The 25,164-nt window shown below is 43.5% G+C and overlaps 1 protein-coding gene across 1 annotated transcript in view; it reads left to right on the forward strand.

The window, feature by feature from the left end:
- Positions 1-25,164, forward strand: part of LOC106578314 (angiotensin-converting enzyme) — a 29,694-nt gene extending 4,530 nt beyond the window's left edge. Inside the window, exons 2-25 of the mRNA XM_014156999.2 lie at positions 205-372; positions 603-690; positions 1,514-1,657; positions 1,829-2,020; positions 2,377-2,474; positions 2,731-2,900; positions 3,017-3,240; positions 3,551-3,695; positions 3,839-3,937; positions 4,534-4,656; positions 4,906-5,117; positions 6,061-6,197; positions 6,469-6,627; positions 6,831-6,918; positions 7,376-7,519; positions 7,717-7,908; positions 8,193-8,290; positions 8,400-8,572; positions 8,840-9,063; positions 13,372-13,516; positions 13,618-13,716; positions 13,980-14,102; positions 14,318-14,502; positions 24,596-25,164. Of these exons, the coding sequence (XP_014012474.2) occupies positions 205-372; positions 603-690; positions 1,514-1,657; positions 1,829-2,020; positions 2,377-2,474; positions 2,731-2,900; positions 3,017-3,240; positions 3,551-3,695; positions 3,839-3,937; positions 4,534-4,656; positions 4,906-5,117; positions 6,061-6,197; positions 6,469-6,627; positions 6,831-6,918; positions 7,376-7,519; positions 7,717-7,908; positions 8,193-8,290; positions 8,400-8,572; positions 8,840-9,063; positions 13,372-13,516; positions 13,618-13,716; positions 13,980-14,102; positions 14,318-14,502; positions 24,596-24,804 (3,639 nt within the window). The 3' untranslated portion in view covers positions 24,805-25,164. The remainder of the gene's footprint in view (positions 1-204; positions 373-602; positions 691-1,513; positions 1,658-1,828; positions 2,021-2,376; positions 2,475-2,730; positions 2,901-3,016; positions 3,241-3,550; positions 3,696-3,838; positions 3,938-4,533; positions 4,657-4,905; positions 5,118-6,060; positions 6,198-6,468; positions 6,628-6,830; positions 6,919-7,375; positions 7,520-7,716; positions 7,909-8,192; positions 8,291-8,399; positions 8,573-8,839; positions 9,064-13,371; positions 13,517-13,617; positions 13,717-13,979; positions 14,103-14,317; positions 14,503-24,595) is intronic.

The raw sequence follows: 25,164 nt of genomic DNA on the forward strand, positions 1-25,164 counted from the left end.
TGGGAATTAGTTTTGTAATGGCTATTCATAGTTTTCTGAACAAAATATACAGCATCATCAATTTCCCAAATGATTGGATGTCAACGGTACCTGTGTGTTCTACTTCCAACTTGGACCGTGACTACTCAAGATACAGGATGCTGTGACGTGAGGGCCGTTGGGCTGCTACACTATAGTAACCCCGTCACCTGTCTGTGGTTACAGGTGGAATCTGATGGGTTAAAGCAGGCCTTCACCGAAGCCTGGGGGAAGAAGGCCAAAGAAACCTTCTCTGATATGCTGGTGGCCACCTTTAATGATACTCTGCAGAGGCGTATCAAGAAGATCAACATTCTGGGAGCGGCTAACTTACCTGCAGGAGAAAGACATGAGGTCAGTCTCATATTGTTTACATCTTTTTAGAGGAGCGCTATTACAAGCTTTGAGTCAGACTCACAATTAGATGTTGTGTATCAATGTGATACTGAAATGTCAACATGTCTGTAGCAGATTTTATAAAACATAATATGTAGAGTTCAGCTGTTGTAGGAGAGCATCAGGAAGGTCTGAATGGATTCAGAGAGCCATTTTGTCTTTTCACAATCTCCTTATTATTTACCCAGTACAACATCATACTAAGCAAGATGTCTGAAATATACTCTACTGCCAAAGTGTGTCCAAAGCCAGATGAATGCTGGTCTCTTGAGCCAGGTGAGTGGCTGTCTTTGTGTAATTACAGTTATAATTGCAATCTTATGCTTATTGTAAAAAAATGAGGGAACGTTAAGGGAAGAAGGAATAACAAATTAGGAAAAGGATGAGGGCGATTACTTTGAAGAGGTCTCTGGAGGAAGTGGTTCAATTTAAGCTCTTTAGGAACATTGAAATGGCCTACTACTGGTCATTACTACGGTGCAGAGCACACTGACTTCATAAGTCATTCCCAATTACCTAAGTGTTGGTTTAAACCCTGTTTGGGAAACCCTGCCCTACTGTAACACATACTGTGTGTTACAGTACAAATTCAGTTTACATTTCAATCTAGATCATGGAAATGGTTTCTGTTAATGTGTTTACACTCTAAAATTAGAGTCCACTTCCCCCAGATGATTCCTCATTTTACAATCTACTAAAGTTAACATTGGGTGGTCCAGGGTCCCTCATCACAAAACAACGTCAGCCGTTGGATTACCAAACTCACTTTGTTCAGTGGCCTTCAACTTCCCTCTTTCCTCACCTTCACTTCCTATACCCAACCTGTAAAATATATATGTTGTTTTTAGGCCACAATCTGCCTCCGTCGCATCATCATAACTCAAGGCTAATCGCTTAGCAAATGTATATTTTATGCACCTCTCCCACTGAGAGGAGAGCATGAAGTCATCTAAACACTTCTACACCTCATTGTTTAAGAAAAGTTAAGAAAACTACCATTGTTCTCTTTCCGTTGGCGCCATTTGGAAATCCAGAAGTCCCCTGTGTAGGGAGTTTCTGTGTTCTGTAACTGAGGGTCTCTTTGACTTTGCCTCCACAGAGTTGACAGAGATCATGGCCAACTCACGGAGCTACAAGACACTGCTGTACGCTTGGGAGGGTTGGCACAATGCATCGGGTGTGCCACTCAAGGCAGAGTATCCAAAGTTTGTGGAGCTTAGCAACAAGGCCTATAAAGCTGATGGTAAAAATATCACGTTGACCTTACATATGGTTAAACCCCACAACTGTGTCATTGTGAATGTCACTATTTTAGCAGTACGTTTGGTCCATGGTTGTAGTAAGGGAGACAGAGGAGAGGTGGACAAGAGGTGACAGGTAATTGTTGAGAAACATATGGTTGTGTTCTCTCTAGGTTTTGTTGACACGGGAGCATACTGGCGTTCGTGGTACGAGTCACAGACTTTCGAGGGTGACCTGGAGGCTATTTACAAACAGATACAGCCGCTTTACCAGAATCTTCACGCCTTTGTGCGCCGCAAGCTCTACAACCACTACGGCCCAAAATACATCAATCTTAAAGGACCTATCCCTGCTCATCTGCTAGGTGAGTTTACCTTTGAATTTCTTTTTGAACTTATAGCCAATGCAAAATGTTCAATCACTAATTTATCAGCTGTTTTGTCAACTTAATCTCACTCCGTCAAAGCTTAGCATTAATTTTAGGTAGGGCCCTGAGTTTTTCCTGACCACTTGGCCCTGACCTGGGCCCTACTTATAGACGTTACTATCAGACACATAATGTAGGTTAGAACAGGCCCTGCGGTTTCCTGGTCACGTAGTCAGGAAACATCAGATGCTAGCTATAGCCCATTGCTCACAGTGTTTGTGAATAAGGAGGCTCTGCCAGTAGATTTATTAAGCCTCTGGCTAATGCTAAGTGCCTGTGTTTCATTTCTTCAGGAAACATGTGGGCGCAAACCTGGAACAACATCTATGGCATGATGATCCCCTTCTCCAGCAAACCCAATGTGGACGTGACAGATGAAATGATGGCTCAAGTAAGCTGGTGAAATTGGAGATTTGGCTATCAGCTCACTTTACATGTAGATCACTGGGTGGGAAATAGTTGAAAGTTAAGAAATGGCAATATATCTAAAAACAATATCTAAAACTCTCTCTGTGTTTGTTAAAAATAAAATCCCAAACTCTTGTCTAGCCCAGTTGAAATCATTTGTACCAACTCAAAATTAGTCCATTGAAAGTCTGTTAAGCTTGGCTGTATATACCTGAAATACAATGATTTCCTCCTCCTAGAACTGGAATGCTACTCATATGTTCCGGGTGGCTGAGGAGTTCTTCACCTCCCTGGGCCTCATCAAAATGCCCCAAGAGTTCTGGGACAAGTCTATGTTGGAGAAGCCAGAAAATCGGGAGGTGGTGTGCCACGCATCTGCCTGGGACTTCTACAATAGAAAGGACTTCAGGTGAGCAAGTGGAAATGGGGTTATGGAAATTAACTCTGGAGTCGAGAAAAGAGGCTTCAGTTACCCGATGCTATGAAGATGAAATGTCTTCATATGTGATGTTTCCTCACATTCAGGATCAAACAGTGCACCACAGTCAACATGCAGCAGCTTTTCACAGTGCACCACGAGATGGGCCATGTTGAATACTATTTGCAGTACAAGGAACTGCCTTATAGCTTCCGCCGCGGGGCTAACCCAGGTTTCCATGAGGCAATTGGTGACGTCATGTCCCTCTCTGTGTCCACGCCTAAGCATCTGGCCAGCATCGGCCTATTGCCCAATGCGACCAATGACAACGGTACGCAAAGATATATCTATGGCACACGGTTATAAAACAATTCGATTTTTGGTGGTTAGTAAGTTAGTAGGTACAGTGTTGCCAAGTAAGTAACTAACTAAGTAGCTAAGTAAAGTAAGTAAGAAAGTAAATGAGTAAGTAGTATGAAAGTAGTAACTTAAGTAAGAAAGTAAGTTAGTACGTAAGTTAGTAAGTAGTTATTTAGTTAGTTACCTACTTACTTAGTTACTTAGTGAGTAAGTTACTTAGTTACTTAGTTATTGTGGTGGTTATTATTTTTTGTGTGATTTAATTGGCTTGTTCATTGTAGAGAGCGACATCAACTACCTGCTGAAGATGGCTCTGGAGAAGATGGCCTTTCTTCCCTTCGGCTATCTCATTGACCAGTGGAGGTGGAGTGTGTTTAGTGGGCGCACCCCCCCAGAGCGCTACAACGCAGACTGGTGGCACCTCAGGTAAGTGCCAAGAAAACATTTAACATGACGAAAGTTTGTGGAGGGAAATTGTTTATATCCAAGATAATAGTACATTTTATACAATGGGAATATGTTTTTTAAAAAAACATTGTCATTTTGTCTTCCCTTGTTCACTTTTCAAGGACAAAATACCAGGGTATCTGTCCTCCCACCAAACGCACAGAGGAGCACATGGATGCTGGAGCAAAATACCACATTCCAGGAAACACCCCATACATCAGGTAGGATTCTTTTTCAAACCATCTCACTCACTTCTTTCCTCATATCCACATACAGGTATATTTTCATTGATGATTATTATGCACATACACTTCAGGAATAAATACCACTGAGGGAATATAAATATTACAAATACGAATTGATTAATAAAAAAATCGATCCTCAAATGCCATCAATCCTCAAACATTCCCAGAACATTAGCTAAGATTCACATTAAGTTATAGTTTGGGTTTTATCTAACATTAGGATGATAGCCTCCCAAAAACATATTTTAACAAAATAAATGTAATGTTTTAAATGAAATATCCTTGGAATGTTCTCCTAACATTCACTAAAATGTGAACTTTTAAAGAATGCTTTTTTTGCACCCCAAAATAAATATTGTATAATCATCTGGACAGTTCATATTTTGTGATATCCCCACAATGATTCCATAAGACTATTCCCACAACCTAATGAAACATTTTGGGAACCTTTAAAGAACAGACAAAATGTGTTCTGGGCGCGTTCTTGCAATATCAGGTGAATGTTTTATGCAAACAAACCAATTTTGGTTTGCTGGGATGATTGATTCAAGATGTTGTTTGGTCTCCTGCAGATACTTTGTGAGCTTCATTCTGCAGTTCCAGTTCCACAAGAAGCTATGTCAGGCAGCCAATCAGAGTGGACCCCTGCACACATGTGACATCTACCAGTCCAAGGAGGCGGGAAAGATTTTAGAGTATGTGCTCTGTTATTGCCTCTCTTAGAACATTCATTACAGCCATATTAACAATGGTGTTACCTGATCAAGTTAAGAGATGAGACACAAAATATATTTAATCTCAAATGACCCTAAGATGTAGTTCCCCCCTAACTGAATCAGTCATAAAACATTGTCCCTAGACTTGCTAAAGCTAAACCATACAAAGCTACATTAGTAAATGAGGCTTAACACATTTCCCTACGTGGCCTCTGTTGAATTTGAAAGGACGGTCCTTAAATCCGGAGAATCAAAGCCCTGGACACAGGTGCTCCAGGAAGCCATCGGAACAAACAAGATGGATGCCAGTGCCCTGATGGAATACTTTGGTCCCATCATCACATGGCTGGAGGAACAGAATGCAGCGATGAATGAGACCCTGGGCTGGCCAGACTTTAACTGGGTTCCACCCGTACCAGAGGGCTACCCCGAGGATATTGGTAAGCCAGTAAACAGGTTTAACCGAAGGAGGAGGAGGATTTTTCCATCAAATAAAACATGGAGAATTCCAAAAGTCAACCTTTAAATTTGGTGGAGGAAAATGATCATCTTTCAATGTGATTTATATGGTTATTGATGATATAACTGATGACAAGTGCACTATAATTAGCTTTTCAACATGGGTACTTTGCATTGGAAGAAGTCTGCCCCTCCTACTTTTGGCAGATGGATCAACGTTTTTTCCCCACTTGATTGATTCATTCATTTTATTTGTCAGAAAATTAAAAAACATATATACACACAGTACAAAGATTCAAACAGGAAAATATCAAATTCAGTTTATACGATTGTAGGACAAATTGAGGAAAATGTTAATCTATAATCTTTTGTTTTGTTAGATTTTTTATTTATTTAACTATTTATTCTAATTTATTTATTTGTGTATTCATTTTGTTTCTTCTTTTTTTATTTCATTTTCATTTTCTGACTAAGAACTGTGTTACAAACTCTATACCATATATCTATAATTCTAATATGAACACTTCATTGTTGGTGATTCATCTATTTTTGTCGTTGATTGATTCCACTTAAATTTTGATGAAATTGTAGGCAGTGCAATTATTATTGTGATTGTTGTAATAGTTATTATCAATGAACTTGATAACGATAATAATGTTTGTTACTGGTGGTGGGTATTTTTTCCATTGTTTGGACATTACATTTAGAACTCTCATTGTTGCAAACTAAATTGAAACCTCATGCTGAAAATCAATAAAAAGATTCTTCAAACAAATTCACTTCTCTCTTAAATCATGCATGGATGTCACTGGAAGATGAACTTGCATACAAATTCAAGCTATACCCTCAGATCTTAAGTTAGAAACAGGCCGCAGTCACATAGCCATGTAGCTTAAATGTACCTGTACCTTTGTCTTTACCTAGACAAGATTGCAGATGAGGTGCAGGCTAAGAAGTTCCTGGAAGATTACAACAGCACTGCGGAGGGGGTCTGGAATGCCTACACTGAAGCATCGTGGGCCTACAACACTGACATCAATGAGGAGAACAAGCAGAACATGGTAAGAGTTGGTCTGGTGTCTTAATGGAGCATCGCCCTCGCTCATAATGTACACATTGGCAATTGGCTTTCACACAACTAACCCACAGCTCAAAAACTGCTCTTAGTAGTCATGAATCAGGGTTTGGAGGAGCTACAGGATGAGCAGGCTTTTGTTCCAGCCCAGCATTAACACTAGATTCTACTGCACATCCTGCAGCTTTTCTGACCCATTTCTTGCACTTGGACAAATCAATGGACGGTTGTGACGAGTGAGTGTATTCTGTCTCCAGCTACAAAAGAACTTGGACATGTCTATCCACACACTGACCTACGGAAAAGAGGCCCGCAAATATGACACCACAGACTTTCAGGATGGTTCTGTGAAGCGTATCCTGAAGAAACTCAGTGACATCGAAAGAGCAGGACTTCCCGACGAGGAACTGAAAGAGGTAAGAACGGGTTGTGTGCTTTTATTGACCCAATACCTTCAAGATGATCCCCTGTCCACTGACAAAATCAAGGGCAAAATCACACAGTACATTAACCTCAATCGTTAATGAAATTATTCTACAGCTATTTAACAGGTACGTAGGACTATACATTTTTTCTAGGGCAGTTGCAAGTTCTTATGCTGTTGATTGTTTTTTATTAGTACAACAATCTGCTGGCGAACATGGAAACCAAGTACAGTGTGGCTCAGGTGTGCAGAGCTAATGGGACTTGCCATCCACTGGACCCAGGTAAGATCCCACAATACACTTGCTCAATCCTATGCCTGGTTCAGGGCACTAAAACACTTACCTAATTAAAAGGTCCATATATTGTCAATTTTTCTAACTGGTTTGTATTATTAGTCCATGTGATATTTGTTTTACATCCAAGATATAAAAATATATATATATAACAACTTATCTAGATAACATTTGACAAAAGAGGTGGCAACTAACTCAGCAAAACCAGACAAATATGAAACTTCAAAGAGGTTTGTCTCAGTTTTTTTAACTGTGGTCATGTGGTCAAGATACACAAACTTTTTTAAATGGTTGGTCTGGGTCTTGTTTTTTTCACATTTTTGGGTCTTGATCTCATCATGGTCTTTATACACTTGTTCTGGGTCTGAAATGGTTGGGTCTGATCTTGGTCTGAGTCTCGAGAGTTCTGGTCTTGACTCTTTCTCTGGTTTGTGTCTTGTTTCAGACCTCCAGCAGATTATGGCTGAGTCCAGAGACTATAATGAGCTGTTATTTGCCTGGCAGGGCTGGAGAAACGCCTCTGGCAGAGAACTGCGACAGGACTACAAGAGATATGTTCAACTGGCCAACAAAGCTGCCACTCTTAATGGTAAGGTCTTCAAAATAACAGACCCAAAGACATTTCTACAGAGGCTGGCAGTTGGTAGGTTTTCTAATTAGTTCAGGAAGGGTTTCCAGTACTTATATGAAAGAAATAAGCAATGGGGGGCAGCCTTGTCGGCCTCCGCAATCTACTTATGTTCTATTCTGGCATTGAATTGTCCTTCACTCTGATGCTGTTCATAGGACACTCTGATAACGGGGCATTCTGGCGCTCCCTGTACGAGACCCCCACCTTCGAAGAGGACCTGGAGCATCTGTGGAAGGAGCTGGAGCCCCTCTATCTCAACGTGCATGCCTACGTGCGCAGGTCTCTCTACAAAAAGTATGGGGGCAAACACATCAATGTGAGAGGGCCCATCCCTGCCCATCTTCTAGGTGAGACCAAGAGTCAGAATCCAGCATGGATTCCAGCACTAAGGCCAAAACGTTTTTTCTGCATGACCATTGCACATTGATATTCTGCTGTTGTTTTGTGGATGTTCCTTGAGCATGACATTGATTGTAACAGGTCCACCAGGCTAGGGATTGCGCTGGCTCTGAATCTAAACCCCACTGTTTTTAGCTCTGTCAGGGGTGCAAGGCTGAAAGATAGCTAATACCGTTAACATTTGTTTAGTTATGGATATAACAGCATAGCCATGTTTCTCTTGTCCTATCAGGTAACATGTGGGCGCAGACCTGGTCTGGCATCATGGACTTGGCCATTCCCTACCCCGATGCCACACAAGTAGACGCCACACCAGCCATGATAGCCAAGGTAACAAATTTGACCACTACCAGTTTTCTGTTTAACGGTGGGATATTATTGAGTTTCCATGTGACCTGACCAGGAAAACCTTATTGGGTTTTCCCAACTTTCCCCACAGGGCTGGAATGCCACCAGGATGTTCCAAGAGTCAGACAACTTCTTCACTTCTCTGGGGCTGCTGCCCATGCCTCCAGAGTTCTGGGCCAAGTCCATGCTGGAGAAACCCAAGGATGGACGCAATGTGGTGTGTCATGCCTCCGCCTGGGACTTCTACAACCGCAAAGACTTCAGGTAATTTGGAGGGATGTAGAGTCTGTAGCTTTCTTAGTACAGTAAAACACCAGAAACTTTGCAAAGAGCTTTGGAACACTTGGTGTATGCTGTTGAGACTCACATGCATAGGATTGCAGGTTCGAGTTTCACTTGAAGTACCCCCACTCATTGTCGGTATATTCTTACCCATTCAACTTTCAAGATGTGTTTGCGTTCCCCATGAAAAACAAAGATGACTGCACTTTTCGGCCATTAAAATGATGAGTTCATATGCTTAATTTCCAGGATCAAACAGTGCACCGTGATAACCATGGATGACCTCATCACCGTTCACCATGAGATGGGTCATGTGCAGTACTTCCTGCAGTACAAGGACCAGCCCATCTCCTTCCGTGAAGGCGCCAATCCAGGTTTCCACGAGGCCATCGGTGATGTGTTGGCCCTGTCTGTCGCGACTCCCAAGCATCTAAAGGAGATTGGTTTACTGGATGTGGTGGAGGACAACGCAGGTGAGCTCTTACATTTACATTTACATTTACGTCATTTAGCAGACGCTCTTATACAGAGCGACTTACAAATTGGTGCATTCACCTTATGATATCCAGTGGAACAACCACTTTACAATAGTACATCTATATCTTTTTGGGGGGGGGCGGGGGGGGTAGAAGGATTACTTTATCCTATCCCAGGTATTCCTTAAAGAGGTGGGGTTTCATGTGTCTCCGGAAGGTGGTGATTGACTCCGCTGTCCTGGCGTTGTGAGGGAGCTTGTTCTACCATTGGGGTGCCAGAGCAGCGAACAGTTTGACTGGGCTGAGCGGGAATTGTGCTTCCGCAGAGGTAGGGAGGTGAGCAGGCCAGAGGTGGATGAACGCAGTGCCCTTCTTTGGGTGTAGGGACTGATCAGAGCCTGAAGGTAAGGAGGTGCCGTCCCCTCACAGCTCCGTAGGCAAGCACCATGGTCTTGTAGCAGATGCGAACTTCAACTGGAAGCCAGTGGAGTGTGCGGAGGAGCAGGGTGACGTGAGAGAACTTGGGAAGGTTGAACACCAGACGGGCTGCGGCGTTCTGGATGAGTTGTAAGTGTTTAATGGCACAGGCAGGGAGCCCCGCCAGCAGCGAGTTGCAGTAATCCAGACGGGAGATGACAAGTGCCTGGATTAGGACCTGCGCCGCTTCCTGTGTAAGGCAGGGTCGTACTCTGCGAATGTTGTAGAGCATGAACCTACAGGATCGGGTCACCGCCTTGATGTTAGCTGAGAACGACAGGGTGTTGTCCAGGGTCACGCCAAGGCTCTTAGCACTCTGGGAGGAGGACACAATGGAGTTGTCCACCGTGATGGCGAGATCATGGAACGGGCAGTCCTTCCCCGGGAGGAAGAGCAGCTCCGTCTTGCCAAGGTTCAGCTTGAGGTGGTGATCCGTCATCCACACTGATATGTCTGCCAGACATGCAGAGATGCGATTCGCCACCTGGTTATCAGAAGGGGGAAAGGAGAAGATGAATTGTGTGTCGTCTGCGTAGCAATGATAGGCGAGACCATGTGAGGATATGATAGAGCCAAGTGACTTGGTGTATAGCGAGAATAGGAGAGGGCCTAGAACTGAGCCCTGGGGGACACCAGTGGTGAGAGCACGTGGTGCGGAGACGGATTCTCACCACGCCACCTGGTAGGAGCGACCTGTCAGGTAGGACGCAATCCAAGAGTGAGCCGCGCCGGAGATGCACAACTCGGAGAGGGTGGAAAGGAGGATCTGATGGTTTACAGTATCAAAGGCAGCAGATAGGTCTAGAAGGATGAGAGCAAAGGAGAGAGAGTTAGCTTTAGCAGTGCGGAGAGCCTCCGTGACACAGAGAAGAGCGGTCTCAGTTGAATGGCCAGTCTTGAAACCTGACTGATTTGGATCAAGAAGGTCATTCTGAGAGAGATAGCAAGAGAGCTGACCAAGGACGGCACGCTCAAGAGTTTTGGAGAGAAAAGAAAGAAGGGATACTGGTCTGTAGTGGTTGACATCGGAGGGATCGAGTGTAGGTTTTTTGAGAAGGGGTGCAACTCTCGCTCTCTTGAAGATGGAAGGGACGTAGCCAGCGGTCAAGGATGAGTTGATGAGTGAGGTGAGGTAGGGGAGAAGGTCTCCGGAAATGGTTTGGAGAAGAGAGGAGAGGAGGGGATAGGGTCAAGCGGGCAGGTTGTTGGGCGGCCGGCCATTACAAGTCGCAAGATTTCATCTGGAGAGAGAGGGGAGAAAGAGGTCAAAGCATAGGGTAGGGCAACGTGAGCAGGACCAGCGGTGTCGTTTGACTTAACAAACGAGGATCGAATGTCGTCAACCTTCTTTTCAAAATGGTTGACGAACTCATCCGCAGAGAGGGAGGGGGGGGGAGGGGGAGGAGGATTCAGGAGGGAGGAGAAGGTGGCAAAGAGCTTCCTAGGGTTAGAGGCAGATGCTTGGAATTTAGAGTGGTAGAAAGTGGTTTTAGCAGCAGAAACAGAGGAAGAAAATGTAGAGAGGAGGGAGTGAAAAGATGCTAGGTCCGCAGGGAGGCTAGTTTTCCTCCATTTCCGCTCGCAATGAGTCGACAAGACACGGAGCAGGAGGGGAGGACCGTGCCGGCCGGGAGGATAGGGGACATAGAGAGTCAAAGGATGCAGAAAGGGAGGAGAGGAGGGTTGAGGAAGCAGAATCAGGAGATTGGTTGGAGAAGGATTGAGCAGAGGGAAGAGATGATAGGATGGAAGATCCTATCATCTCTTAGCAGGAGAGAGAGAGCCAAGGTTGCGACAGCGCAATACCATCTGAGTAGGGGCAGAGTGAGTAATGTTGGAGGAGAGCGAGAGGGAAAAGGATACAAGGTAGTGGTCGGAGACTAGGAGGGGAGTTGCAGTGAGATTAGTAGAAGAACAGCATCTAGTAAAGATGAGGTCAAGCGTATTGCCTGCCTTGTGAGTAGGGGGGGACGGTGAGAGGGTGAGGTCAAAAGAGGAGAGGAGTGGAAAGAAGGAGGCAGAGAGAAATGAGTCAAAGGTAGACGTAGGGAGGTTAAAGTCACCCAGAACTGTGAGGGGTGAGCCATCCTCAGGAAAGGAACTTATCAAGGCGTCAAGCTCATTGATGAACTCTCCAAGGGAACCTGGAGGGCGATAAATGGTAAGGATGTTAAGCTTGAATGGGCTAGTGATTGTGACAGCATGGAATTCAAAGGAGGAGATAGACAGATGGGTCAGGGGAGAAAGAGAGAATGTCCACTTGGGAGAGATGAGGATTCCAGTGCCACCACCCCGCTGACCAGATGCTCTCGGGGTATGCAAGAACACGTTGTCAGACGAGGAGAGAGCAGTAGGAGTAGCAGTGTTTTCTGTGGTAATCCATGTTTCCGTCAGCACCATGAAGTCGAGGGACTGGAGGGTAGCATAGGCTGAGATGAACTCTGCCTTGTTGGCCGCAGACCGGCAGTTCCAGAGGCTGCCGGAGACCTGGAACTCCACGTGGGTTGTGCGCGCTGGGACCACCAGGTTAGAGTGGCAGCGGCCACGAGGTGTGAAGCGTTTGTGTGGCCTGTGCAGAGAGGAGAGAACAGGGATAGGCAGACACATGGTTGACAGGCTACAGGAGAGGCTAATGCAAAGGAAATTGGAATGAACACTCAATGACACTCAATGACACTCAAATATAACTTTCCACTTTAGAAATGATAATTGATGTAAACTACAGTGGTTCAATGTTACCAGGAATAGGCTCAAACTTAGTTTATTCAGCTAGATAACTTGGTTCAGTATTCTTCCAGCTTCTTCCAGTGCACCGTGTCCTATGACGCCGTAGCTAACTAGCATGCTAGCATCCAATAACACACGGTTAGCACCAATACTTGGTTACAACAAACTACCAATGGATCATTCGTGTCCGTGTCTGGTACCTTTCATAACGCAGAAGTGATTAAACGTTGGCTAGCTAACACAAAGTCAGTCCTGCTAGCTACACAAGTGGACTACACATCTCGAATGTTCAGAAAGTTAAGCTTACGTTGCAAAAATCTTGTTGACTAAAATGATACAGTACTGCTCGCTGGTAGAGTTGTTTAGCTAGCAGTGGCTGTGTTGTTGACTTTGTTTGAAAATGTAGCTGGCTAGCTAACCTCGATAGCTACTCTGTACGACACCTATATCTATGATACAAAGACAACTATGTAGCTAGCTAACATTACACTAATCAAATTGTTCCGTTGTAATGTATTTAGTTTCTACTGTACTGCTAGTTGGTAAGGCTGGCTAGCTAGCAGTGGCTGTGGTGTTGGCTTTGTTTGTAAAACGGCGTCGCTGCGAACGAGTACAGCTGGCTAGCTAACCTTGTTAGTTTCTCAAAGCTACACCTCTATCCTTGATGCAAAAACAGCAAAGACAACTATGTAGCTAGCTAACATTACCTGCTAACATTACACTAATCAAATCGTTCTGTTGTAATGTAATGAAATGTAATAAATGTAATATTACCCGCGGAGCGAAGTACAGCACGACTCCTCACTCCAGCATTACTGTATTAATCGTTTTGACTCTGCCCTGCTTTTTTCCCTGTCATAAATATGAGGAAAATAAAGAAGCAATTTTTGCAAGATACATTTTCAATTCACTACTAAGACCTTCTTCCAACCGGAAAAAATGGTTATGTGATGACAGCATAGCTGCAGACAGAGCATCAACAAAATATAATATTTTAAAGCAATCTGTGTGCCGAACATAAATTAACTAGCTATATGCTGTGATTGCACTGTGAATGTGCTATGCCACTCTAAACGTGAATGTGTCTGTTCATTTCCATAGAGAGTACAATCAATTACCTCATGAGCATCGCCCTGGACAAAATTGCCTTCCTGCCCTTCGGCTACCTGATGGACCAGTGGAGGTGGAAAGTGTTTGACGGACGCATCTCTGAGGAGGAGTACAACAAGGAATGGTGGAATATGAGGTAAAGACTATTACTTTTAGTGAATAACCTCCATCCTCCATATCTCATCTATCTAAAAGAAAGACTGAATTGTTTCTTTGTACTTTGTCTGTCCCTTCCAGAATGAAGTACCAGGGCTTGTGTCCACCTGTGGCCCGCACTGAGCACGACTTTGACCCAGGTGCGAAGTTCCACATCCCTGCTAATGTGCCCTATGTCAGGTACGGTGTCTGCCATGGTGTCTGCCAAATTTATTACTGGAGATGAAAGGAGATGAAATCAGTGGTGCAATGTACATGCTGAAAACAATAGTGAGCCAAATGTTCAACGTTAAGTTACCTAACTTCAATTTGCTCAATTCTCTTTCTTGCTCATAAAACACAAGTAGGCCTACATTGCATTAAATGACATTCGTTCATAAAACAGATTGTTTTGTATGTGAGATGCAGTGGGAACGTCATGTGACTGTGTGTCTTTCTATCAGGTACTTTGTGAGCTTCATCATACAGTTCCAGTTCCATCAGGCTCTGTGTAATGCCGCCGGGCATGTAGGCCCTCTCCACGAATGTGATATCTACCGCTCCAAAGCGGCAGGGAAACTTCTAGGGTCAGTACTGTACACCCGCATACAAGTAGCATTCTATCACCGTGACAGCACTGTCAATATTTTAATGTGATAAACGATGTTGTTTTGAAGTTATCGTTCAGGTATGTAGAATTGTTGTCTGAAACGTATTTGTGAGACGATAGTAAAACAGACAGCCTTTCTGATAGACTCTTGGACTTGTTTTATCTGTTTTATCCATTCCTTGTGTTTTGCAGTGACGTGATGAAAGTGGGTTTCAGTAAGCCCTGGCCTGAAACGATGGCCATGATCACTGGAAAGCCCATCATGTCTGCCAAGCCACTGGTAGAGTACTTCAAACCCCTCACTGACTGGCTGGAAGCAGAGAACAACAAGAACGATGAGGTCAGAGGCTGGCCTGAATACGACTGGAAACCACCAAGTAAGTCTGATAGCTGGTTTTAAACGCTATCTTCAACTACATTCAACTATTCAACTTCATTCATTGAGGGCAATTGCACTTAATTACAACATTATGGATCAGGATTCAGACACCCGCATAACTGATGTTTTGGCATGTCTGAAGTGTAACTGCGTTGGAGCTGTCAAATCGGTCAGCCGATGTTCTTGTGATCATTTGCACAAAGCCACACCCGTCCCACTCGCATTAGAAGTTCAGAACGAGAAAGTGTAGTCTACATAAAAATAATGACGCTCAAATTGAAACTCATTTAACAAAATAATTTTGATTTCTATCAGCCTAATCGAGGTGTAGATTGCGCTTGTGGATTTGACAGCTCTAATGTAGTTTCACCTTGGACAAAGACAAAACAACTGCTATCAATCAATCAAATGTATTTACATCAGCAGATGTCACAAAGTGCTTATACAGAAACCCAGCCTAAAACCCAAAGAGCAAGCAATGCAGATGTAGAAGAAAGGTGGCTCAGAAAAACTCCCTAGTAAGGCAGGAACCCAGGAAGAAACCTAGAGAGGAACCAGGCTCTGAGGGGTGGCCAGTCCTCTTCTGGCTGTGCTGATGGCGATTATAAGAGTACATGGCCATTAAGGCTAGATCGTTCTTCAAGATGTTCAAATGTTCATAGATGACTAGCCGGGTCAAACAATAATTACATTGGTTATAGAGGGTTCAACAGGTCAGCACCTCAGGAGTAGATGTCAGTTGGCTTTTCATAACTGAGCATTCAGAGGTTGAGACAACATGTGAGGTAGAGAGCGAGAGAGGGTCGTAATAGCAGGTCCGGGATAAGGTAGGAGCTCCGGGGAACAGGTAAGGATTCCATAGCCGCAGGCAGAACAGCAGAAACTGTATCAGCAGCACGACCAGGTGGACAGCACGACAGGAACAGCCAGGAGTCGTCAGGCCAGGTAGTCTTGAGGCATGTTCCTAGGGCTCAGGTCCTCCGGGAGGGGAGAGAGAGAGATGAGAGAATTAGAGGGAGCATACTTAACATCACACAGGACATCAGGTAAGATAGGAGAAATACACCAGATAGGACAGACTGACCCTAGCCCCCCGGCACACAGACTATTACAGCATAGATACAGGGGAGGGGTCGAGGGACATCATGGTCCCATCCAACGACACCCCCAGACATGGCCAATCAGGCAGGATATAACCCCACCCACAATTGGCCAAAACACAGCCCCCATACCACCTGTGCCAGACTATACTCAATCATAGGATCTACTAAAGACTTAAAGGTTGAGACTGAGTGTGCGCCTCCCACATGGATCGGCAGACAATTTCATAAAAAGTGAGCGCTATAGGAGATAGCCCTGCCTCCAGCTTAGAAATTCTAGGAACAATAAGGAGACCTGCGTGTTTTGACCTACACATACGTGTAGGTAGCGTACATGTAGGTATGTACGGCAGGACCAAATCGGAGAGATAAGTAGAAGCAAGTCCATGTAATGTTTGTAGGTTAGCAGTAAAACCTTGAAATCAGCCCTAGCCTTAACAGGAAGCCAGTGTAGAGAGGCTAGCACTGGAGTAATATGATTGAATTTGGGGGTTCTAATCAACATTCTAACAGATGTATTTAGCCTTAGCCTTATCCCTCTAGCCGGAGAATAGAACATTGCAGTAGGCTTATCTTGAAGTGACAAAAGCATGGATTAGCTTTTCTGCATAATTTTTTTACAAAAAGTTAAAGATTTTTGCAATGTTACAAAGATGGAAAAAAGCTGCTCTTGAAATATTTTTGATATGTTCGTCTCTTTGTTTTTTTGGACCTAGAACTAGGTCTGTCTCTGTTTTGTCCGAGTTTAAACGTAAAAAGAATTGCTGCCATACACTTATGCCTGAAACACAGGCTTCCAGGGTAGGTCATTTTGGGGCTTCATCATGTTTCATCGATGTATGTATGTATGTCATCTGTATAGCAGTGAAAGTTGACAATGTGTTTCCAAATGACATCACCAAGAGGTAGCATATATAGTGAAAACAATAGTGGTCCTAAAACGGAGCCTTGAGGAACATCGAAACTTACCATTGATTTGTCAGAGGACAAACCATCCACAGAGACAAACTGATACAGGTGGACACCAATCAAGTTGTAGAAACATCTCAATGATAATCAATGGAAATATTGCCTTCAGAAAGTATTCAGACCCTTTGACTTATACCACATTTTGTTACGTTACAGCCTTATTCTAAAATTAATTAAATAACAACAAATCCTGAGCAATCTACAGAAAATACCCCATAATGAAAAAGTGAAAACAGATACCTTATTTACATAAGTATTCAGACCCTTTGCTATGAGACTCAAAATTGAGCTCAGGTGCATCCTGTTTCCATTGATCATCCTTGAGATGTTTCTACAACTTGAATGGAGTTCACTTATGGTAAATTCAATTGATTGGACATGATTTGGAAAGGCACACACCTGTCCGTATAAGGTCCCACAATTGACAGTGCATGTCAGAGCAGGGAGGTGACCAAGAACCCGATGTCCACTCTGACAGAGCTCCAGAGTTCCTCTGTGGAGATGGGAGAACATTCCAGAAGCACAACCACCTCTGCAGCACTCCACCAATCAGGCCTTTATGGTAGAGTGGCCAGACGGAAGCCACTCCTCAGTAAAAGGCACATGACAGCCCACTTGGAGGTTGCCAAAAGGCACCTACAGTAAAGACTTTCAGATCATGAGAGACAAGATTCTTTGGTCTTATGAAACCATGATTGAACCATTTGGCCTGAATGCCAAGCGTCACGTCTGGAGGAAACCATCCCTACGGTATGGTGGTAGCAGCATCATGCTGTTGTGATGTTTTTCGGTGGCAGGGACTGGGAGACTAGTCAGGATTGAGGCAAAGATGAACGGTGCAAAGTAAAGAGAGATCCTTGATGAAAACCTGCTCCAGAGTGCTCAAGACCTTAGACTGGGGCAAAGGTTAACTTTCTAACAGGACAACGACCCTACGCACACAGCCAAGACATTTAAGTCATTTAGACATTACATTTACATTTAAGTCATTTAGCAGACGCTCTTATCCAGAGCGACTTACAAATTGGTGCATTCACCTTATGATATCCAGTGGAACAACCATTTTACAATAGTGCATCTAAATCTTTTAAGGGGGGGGGGGGGTTAGAAGGATTACTTTATCCTATCCTAGGTATTCCTTAAAGAGGTGGGGTTTCAGGTGTCTCCGGAAGGTGGTGATTGACTCCGCTGTCCTGGCGTCGTGAGGGAGCTTGTTCCATCATTGGGGTGCCAGAGCAGCGAACAGTTTTGACTGGGCTGAGCGGGAACTGTGCTTCCTCAGAGATAGGGGGGCCAGCAGGCCAGAGGTGGATGAACGCAGTGCCCTTGTTTGGGTGTAGGGCCTGATCAGAGGCTGAAGGTATGGAGGTGCCGTTCCCTTCACAGCTCCGTAGGCAATCACCATGGTCCTGTAGCGGATGCGAGCTTCAACTGGAAGCCAGTGGAGAGAGCGGAGGAGCGGGGTGACGTGAGAGAACTTGGGAAGGTTGAACACCAGACGGGCTGCGGCGTTCTGGATGAGTTGTAGGGATTTAATGGCACAGGCAGGGAGCCCAGCCAACAGCGAGTTGCAGTAATCCAGACGGGAGATGACAAGTGCCTGGATTAGGACCTGCGCCGCTTCCTGTGTGAGGCAGGGTCGTACTCTGCGAATGTTGTAGAGCATGAACCTACAGGATCGGGTCACCGCCTTGATGTTAGTGGAGAACGACAGGGTGTTGTCCAGGATCACGCCAAGGTTCTTAGCACTCTGGGAGGAAGACACAAGTGAGTTGTCAAACGTGATGGCGAGATCAGAGCTGGCCAAGGACGGCACGTTCAAGAGTTTTGGAGAGAAAAGAAAGAAGGGATACTGGTCTGTAGTTGTTGACATCGGAGGGATCGAGTGTAGGTTTTTTCAGAAGGGGTGCAACTCTCGCTCTCTTGAAGACGGAAGGGACGTAGCCAGCGGTCAAGGATGAGTTGATGAGCAAGGTGAGGAAGGGGAGAAGGTCTCTGGAAATGGTCTGGAGAAGAGAGGAGGGGATAGGGTCAAGTGGGCAACGCAGGAGTGGCTTCGGGACAAGTCTCAATGTCCTTGAGTGGCCCAGCCAGAGCCCGGACCTGAACCCGATCTAACATCTCTGGAGAGACCTGAAAATAGCTGTGCAGCGATGCTCCCCATCCAACCTGACAGAGCTTGAGAGGATCTGCAGAGAATAATGGGAGAAACTACCCAAATACAGGTGTGCCAAGCTTGTAGTGTCATACCCAAGAAGACTCGATGCTGTAAACACTGCTAAATGTGCTTCAACAAAGTACTGAGTAAAGGGTCAGCAAAAATAGGTTTTTAGAAATGTTTAAAAAGTGAAATATTATTCAATGTCATTATGGGGTGTTGGGTGTAGATTGATGAGGAAAAAAACAATTGAATCCATTTTAGAATAAGGCTGTAATGATTTATTTTGTTACTAGATGTTTTTTTAAGCATTATTTATTTGATAATTACAAGATGTTTACTTTTTCAGTTTTGCCTTTTAGTGGTTGTATTTATATATCAAAAATATCAAGTAATCAGAAAACCAAGACAGCTAGTCTGGGAAAGATTTGTCAGGAAATATTCACAAGCATGTGTATTAGTTTGAGGGGGAAAATAAGCTGAAATTTAATTACAAGAATGCAGACTGAAAAGTCAAGGGGTCTGAATACTTTCCGAATGAACTGTATCTACAAAAGTATGTGGACACCCCTTAAAATTTGTGGATTTGGCTATTTCAGCCACACCCGTTGCTGATAGGTGTATAAAATCAAGCACACAGCCATGCAATCTTCATAGACAAACATTGGCAGTAGAATAGCCTTACTGAAGAGCTCAGGGACTTTCAACGTGGCACCATCATATGATGCCACCTTACCAACAAGTCAGTTCATCTGTCCTCGGGTTGCAACACTCAATACCGAGTTCCAAACAGCCTCTGGAATCAACGTCAGCACAATAACTGTTTGTCGGGAGCTTCATGAAATCAGTTTCCAAGGCCGAGCAGCCGCACCCAAACCTAAGATCACCGCAGTGCCAAGCGTCAGCTGGAGTGGTGTAAAGCTCGCCGCATTGGACTCTGGAGCAGTGAAAATGCGTTCTCTGAAGTGGTGAATCACACTTCACCATCTGACAGTCCAATGGACGAATCTGGGTTTGGCGGATGCCAGGAGAACGCAATAATGTTCCAACGTCTAGTGGAAAGCCTTCCCAGACGAGTGGAGGCGATTATAGCAGCAAAGAGGGGACCAACTCCATATTAATGCCCATGATTTTGGAATGAGATGTTTGATGAGTAGGTGTCCACATACTTTTGGTCATGTAGTGTATCTTTCCGACAGATAAGATCTAAACCAGGTTTCCAATCAAAAAGATTGTGGTGATCGATGGTGTTAAAAGCGGCACCAACGCCTAGGAGCACAAGAACAGACTCAGAGCCTTGGTCTGACACCATTAACCTCTTACATCTAGACGTTCCGCTAGCGGAACACCTGCTCCAATATCCAATGATAGGCGTGGCGCGAATAACAAATTCCTCAAAAATACAAAAACTTCAATTTTTCAAACATATGACTATTTCACAGCATTTTAAAGATAAGACTCTCCTTTATCTAACCACACTGTCAGATTTCAAAAAGGCTTTACAACGAAAGCAAAACATTAGATTATGTCAGCAGAGTACCAAGCCAGAAATAATCAGACACCCATTTTTCAAGCTAGCATATAATGTCACAAAAACCCAGAAGACAGCTAAATGCAGCACTAACCTTTGATGATCTTCATCAGATGACAACCCTAGGACATTATGTTATACAATACATGCATGTTTTGTTCAATGAAGTTCATATTTATATCAAAAACCAGCTTTTTACATTAGCATGTGACTAGCATGTGACTAGCATTCCCACCGAACACTGCCGGTGAATTTACTAAATTACTCACGATAAACGTTCACAAAAAGCATAACAATTATTTTAAGAATTATAGATACAGAACTCCTCTATGCACTCGATATGTCCGATTTTAAAATAGCTTTTTGGTGAAAGCACATTTTGCAATATTCTAAGTACATAGCCCAGCCATCACGGGCTAGCTATTTAGACACCCGGCAAGTTTAGCACTCACCAATATCAGATTTACTATTATAAAAGATTGATTACCTTTTGTTGTCTTCGTCAGAATGCACTCCCAGGACTGCTACTTCAATAACAAATGTTGGTTTGGTCCAAAATAATCCATCGTTATATCCGAATAGCGGCGTTCTGTTCGTGCGTCCCAGACACTATCTGAAATGGTAAATCAGGGTCGTGCGCATGGCACAATTCGTGACCAAAAAAATCTAAATATTCCATTACCGTACTTCGAAGCATGTCAACCGCTGTTTAAAATCCATTTTTATGCCATTTTTCTCGTAAAAAAGCGATAATATTCCGACCGGGAATGTCCATTTAGCTAAACAGAGGAAAGTAAACAAAGCTTTCGGTCGACGCGGGCACGAGCCTGAGTCTCACAGTACTGTAACCAGCCACTACCCAAACGCGCTACTTTTTTTCAGCCAGAGCCTGCAAAGCCACGATTCAGCTTTTTACCGCCTTCTGAGACCCTATGGCAGCCGTAGGAAGTGTCACGGGACAGCTAAGATCCTCACTCTTCAATAAACAGAGACAAGAAGAACGACACCTTGTCAGACAGGCCACTTCCTGCATGAAACCTTGTCAGGTTTTTGCCTGCCAAATGAGTTCTGTTATACTCACAGACACCATTCAAACAGTTTTATAAACTTTAGGGTGTTGTCTATCCATATGTAATAAGTATATGCATATTCTAGTTACTGGGTAGGAGTGGTAACCAGATTAAATCGGGTACGTTTTTTATCCAGCCGTGAAAATACTGCCCCCTAGCCATAACAGGTTAAGAGGTCCTTTTCCACCTTCGTGAGTGCAGTCTGAAATCGTATACATTATTTGTCTTGAGGAAGCCAGTGAGTTGCTGAGCAACAGCTTTGTCAAAAATGTTTTAGAGGAATGGGAAATTCGATATAGGCTGATAGTTTTTAACATTACCCAGGTCAAGGTTTCACTTTTTCAGGAGAGGCTTTATTACTACCACTTTTAGTGAGTTTCATAGACATCCGGAGGATAGGGAGCCATTTATTATTTTCAACATAGGAGGGCCAAGCACAGGAAGTAGCTCTTTCTGTAGTTTAGTTCGAATAGGGTCCAGTAGGACAACTGAGGTTTGGAGCAAAATGCATATTGAAAGAGGAGACTAATTTGTTTTCTAATGATCATGATCTTTTCATCAAAGAAATTCATGAATTCATCACTGCTAAAGTGAAGGCCATCCTACACTTGTTGAATGCTGCTTTTTTAGTTAGCTTTGCGACAGTATCAAAAATAAATGTTGATTGTTTTCATTCTCCTTAATCAGGTTGGAAGTGTAGGCTGATCGAGAAGCAGTGATGCCTTTATGATATTGCACGGTACTGTCTTTCCAAGCTATTCATAAGACTTCCAATTTGGTGGAGTGCTATTTCCGTTCCAATTTTCTGGAAGCTTTTTTCAGGGCTAGGGAATTTTCTGTATACCTGGGAGCTAGTTTCTTATGACAACTGCTTTTTTTGCGGTGCGACTGCATCTAGGGTATTACGCAAAGTTCAATTTAGATCATCAGTTAGGTAGTTAACTGATTTTTGTACTCCTAAATCCTTGGGTAGGTGGAGGGAGTCTGGAATGGCATCTATGCGGGTGTCGACTAGTGCAGATCTGATAGAATCTAGCCCTAAAGCTCAATATTGACATTACAGATGTAGGATCTTCATTTGAGCCTTTTTGCTACAGAAGGAAAATAATCCTGCAGCAACAGGAAATGTGAATTATTATGTGAATTATAATGAATAGATATGTATACATACAGTACCAGTCAACAGTTTGGACACACCAACTCATTCAGGGGTTATTCTTTATTTTTACGATTTTCTACATTGTAGAATAATATTGAAGACATCAAAACTATGAAATAACACCTACTGTATGGAATCATGTAGTAACCAAAAAAGTGTTCAACAAATCAAAATATATTTTAGATTCTTCAAAGTAGCCACCCTTTGTCTTGATGACAGCTTTGCACACTCTTGGCATTTTCTCAACCAGCTTCTCCTGGAATGCTTTTCCAACAGTCTTGAAGGAGTTCCCACATATGCTGAGCACTTGTTGGCTGCTTTTCCTTCACTCTGCGGTCCAACTCATCCCAAACCATCTCAATTGGGTTGACGTCGGGTGGTTGTTGAGGCCAGGTCATCTGATGCAGCACCATCACTGTCCTTCTTGGTCAAATAGCCCTTACACAGCCTGGAGGGGTGTTTTGGGTCATTGTCCTGTTGAAAAACAAATGATAGTCCCACTAAGCACAAACCAGATGGGATGGCGTATCGCTGCAGAATGCTGTGGTAGCCATGCTGGTTAAGTGTAAATAAATCACCGACAGTGTCACCAGCAAAGCACTCCCACACCATCACATCACCTCCTCCATGCTTCACGGTGGGAACCACACCTGCGGAGATCATCCATTCCCCTACCACGCATCTCACAAAGACAGATTTTCACCGGTCTAATGTCCATTGCTTGTGTTCCTTGGCCCAAGCAATTCTCTTTCTCTTATTGGTGTCCTTTAGTAGTGGTTTCTTTCAAGCAATTTGACCATAAAGGCCTGATTCACGTAGTCTCCTCTGAACAGTTGATGTTGAGATGTGTCTGTTACTTGAACTCTGTAAAGCATTTATTTGGGCTGCAATTTGAGGTGCAGTTAACTCGAATGAACTTATTCTCTGCAGCAGAGGTAACTCTGGGTCTTCCTTTCCTGTGGCGGTCCTCATGAGAGCTAGTTTCATCATAGCACTTGATGGTTTTTGTGACTGCACTTGAAGAAACTTTCAAAGTTATTGACATTTTCCTGATTGACTGACCTTCATGTCTTAATGTAATGATGGTCTGTCATTTCTCTTTGCTTATTTGAGCTGTTCTTGCCATATTATGGACTTGGTCTTTTACCAAATAGGGCTATCTTCTGTATGCCACCCTTACCTTGTCACAACACAACTGATTGGCTCAAATGCATTAAGAAGGAAAGCAATGCCACAAATTAACTTTTAACAAGGCACACCTGTTAATTGAAATTCATTCCAGGTGACTACCTCATGAAGCTGGTTGAGAAAATGCCAAGAGTGAACAAAGCTGTCATCAAGGCAAAGGGTGGCTACTTTGAAGAATCTCAAATATAAAATATATTTTGATTTGTTTAACACTTTTTTTGTTACTACATGATTCCATATGTGTTATATCATAGCTTTGATGTCTTCACTATTTTCTACATCTAAAAATAAAGAAAAACCCTTGAATGCGTAGGTGTCCAAACTTTTGACTGGCACTGTATGTTTTTTTCCCAATGCATCAGAGCTACCAAAATTCCAATGTAAACTTGAAACCAATGCCTTTGCAGAGAAACAACTGTTGTCAGAGCTTAAGCATTGATTTTAGTGGTTTGAGGCGCCTAGCAATGAAATAAGTCCCTCCAATCCTTCATGTACTTATGAGTTCCTGCTGAAAGGAGGAGTTTGAGATTAGATAGAGGGGAGACAGGACTCAAATGAGAGAAATCCAATAGGTGGAGAGAACAATGGAGAGCAATACACTGGGATGTGGAAAAAACTGAGGAAGAGAACATGATAGAGGAGAAAATAGAATGGGGTTAGAAAAGAGGGGGAGCACAAAATCGAGAGACCTATGTTCTCAGACCCACTGACTGTACAACATTTAAATGGAGGAAAGGATACGAAAAAGATACCCTTTCCTTTCTAAAGATGCATTAAATAAGTTGTTCTGAGTTTCGACACTAGCAATCTTGAAAAGTAATGTAGGATAAGAGTGAGTCTTTTCTAGCGAAGGCTATTGATGGGGGTATGATGCCACAACCTGATTTGCATCACTCACCTCTGTGTGTGTTCCCAGGTGACAGGTCAGAAACGCCCCCCCCAGCCCCAGACGAGGGTAAAGTGGACTTCCTTGGGATGAGTCTGGACGGTGCAGGAGCTGCAGCAGGTCAGTGGGTCCTACTGGTCCTGGGTCTGGTGCTTCTAGTGGCCACCATCCTCCTGGGCTACAAGTACAAGAAATCAAAACGGAGAAATTTGTCCTCATCTGAGCTGGAGCTGAAGTGAGTCCACACTTACTAACCTTATTGGAAGATCCCCTTCACCTGGCAACAGCAGTGTCATCATCAGTGTTTGTTTGAACAGTGCATCCTGATTGGTTCATTTATTATTTTGTTCTGCTTCTCCCCTAAATTTGATGTCTTGTACATTTATTGTACATTTGGAGTCAAAATTATTTTGACTATGCAAAAAACAAAGAAGCTAACAGTTTTGTAATTTATTTGTAATATTTTAAATGCTGAGCCTGGGGAACAAATGCTTCAAGTAATTGTTTGTAAAGTCTAATTGTGTATACATCGTTTTTGTAATATTTGATTTGATCAGTGAATACTTTGCCTTTCTAGAATAAAGAGAGAGAAATGTCAA

This window comes from Salmo salar, chromosome ssa19, assembly GCF_905237065.1.
Source record: "Salmo salar chromosome ssa19, Ssal_v3.1, whole genome shotgun sequence".
NCBI lineage: Eukaryota > Metazoa > Chordata > Actinopteri > Salmoniformes > Salmonidae > Salmo > Salmo salar.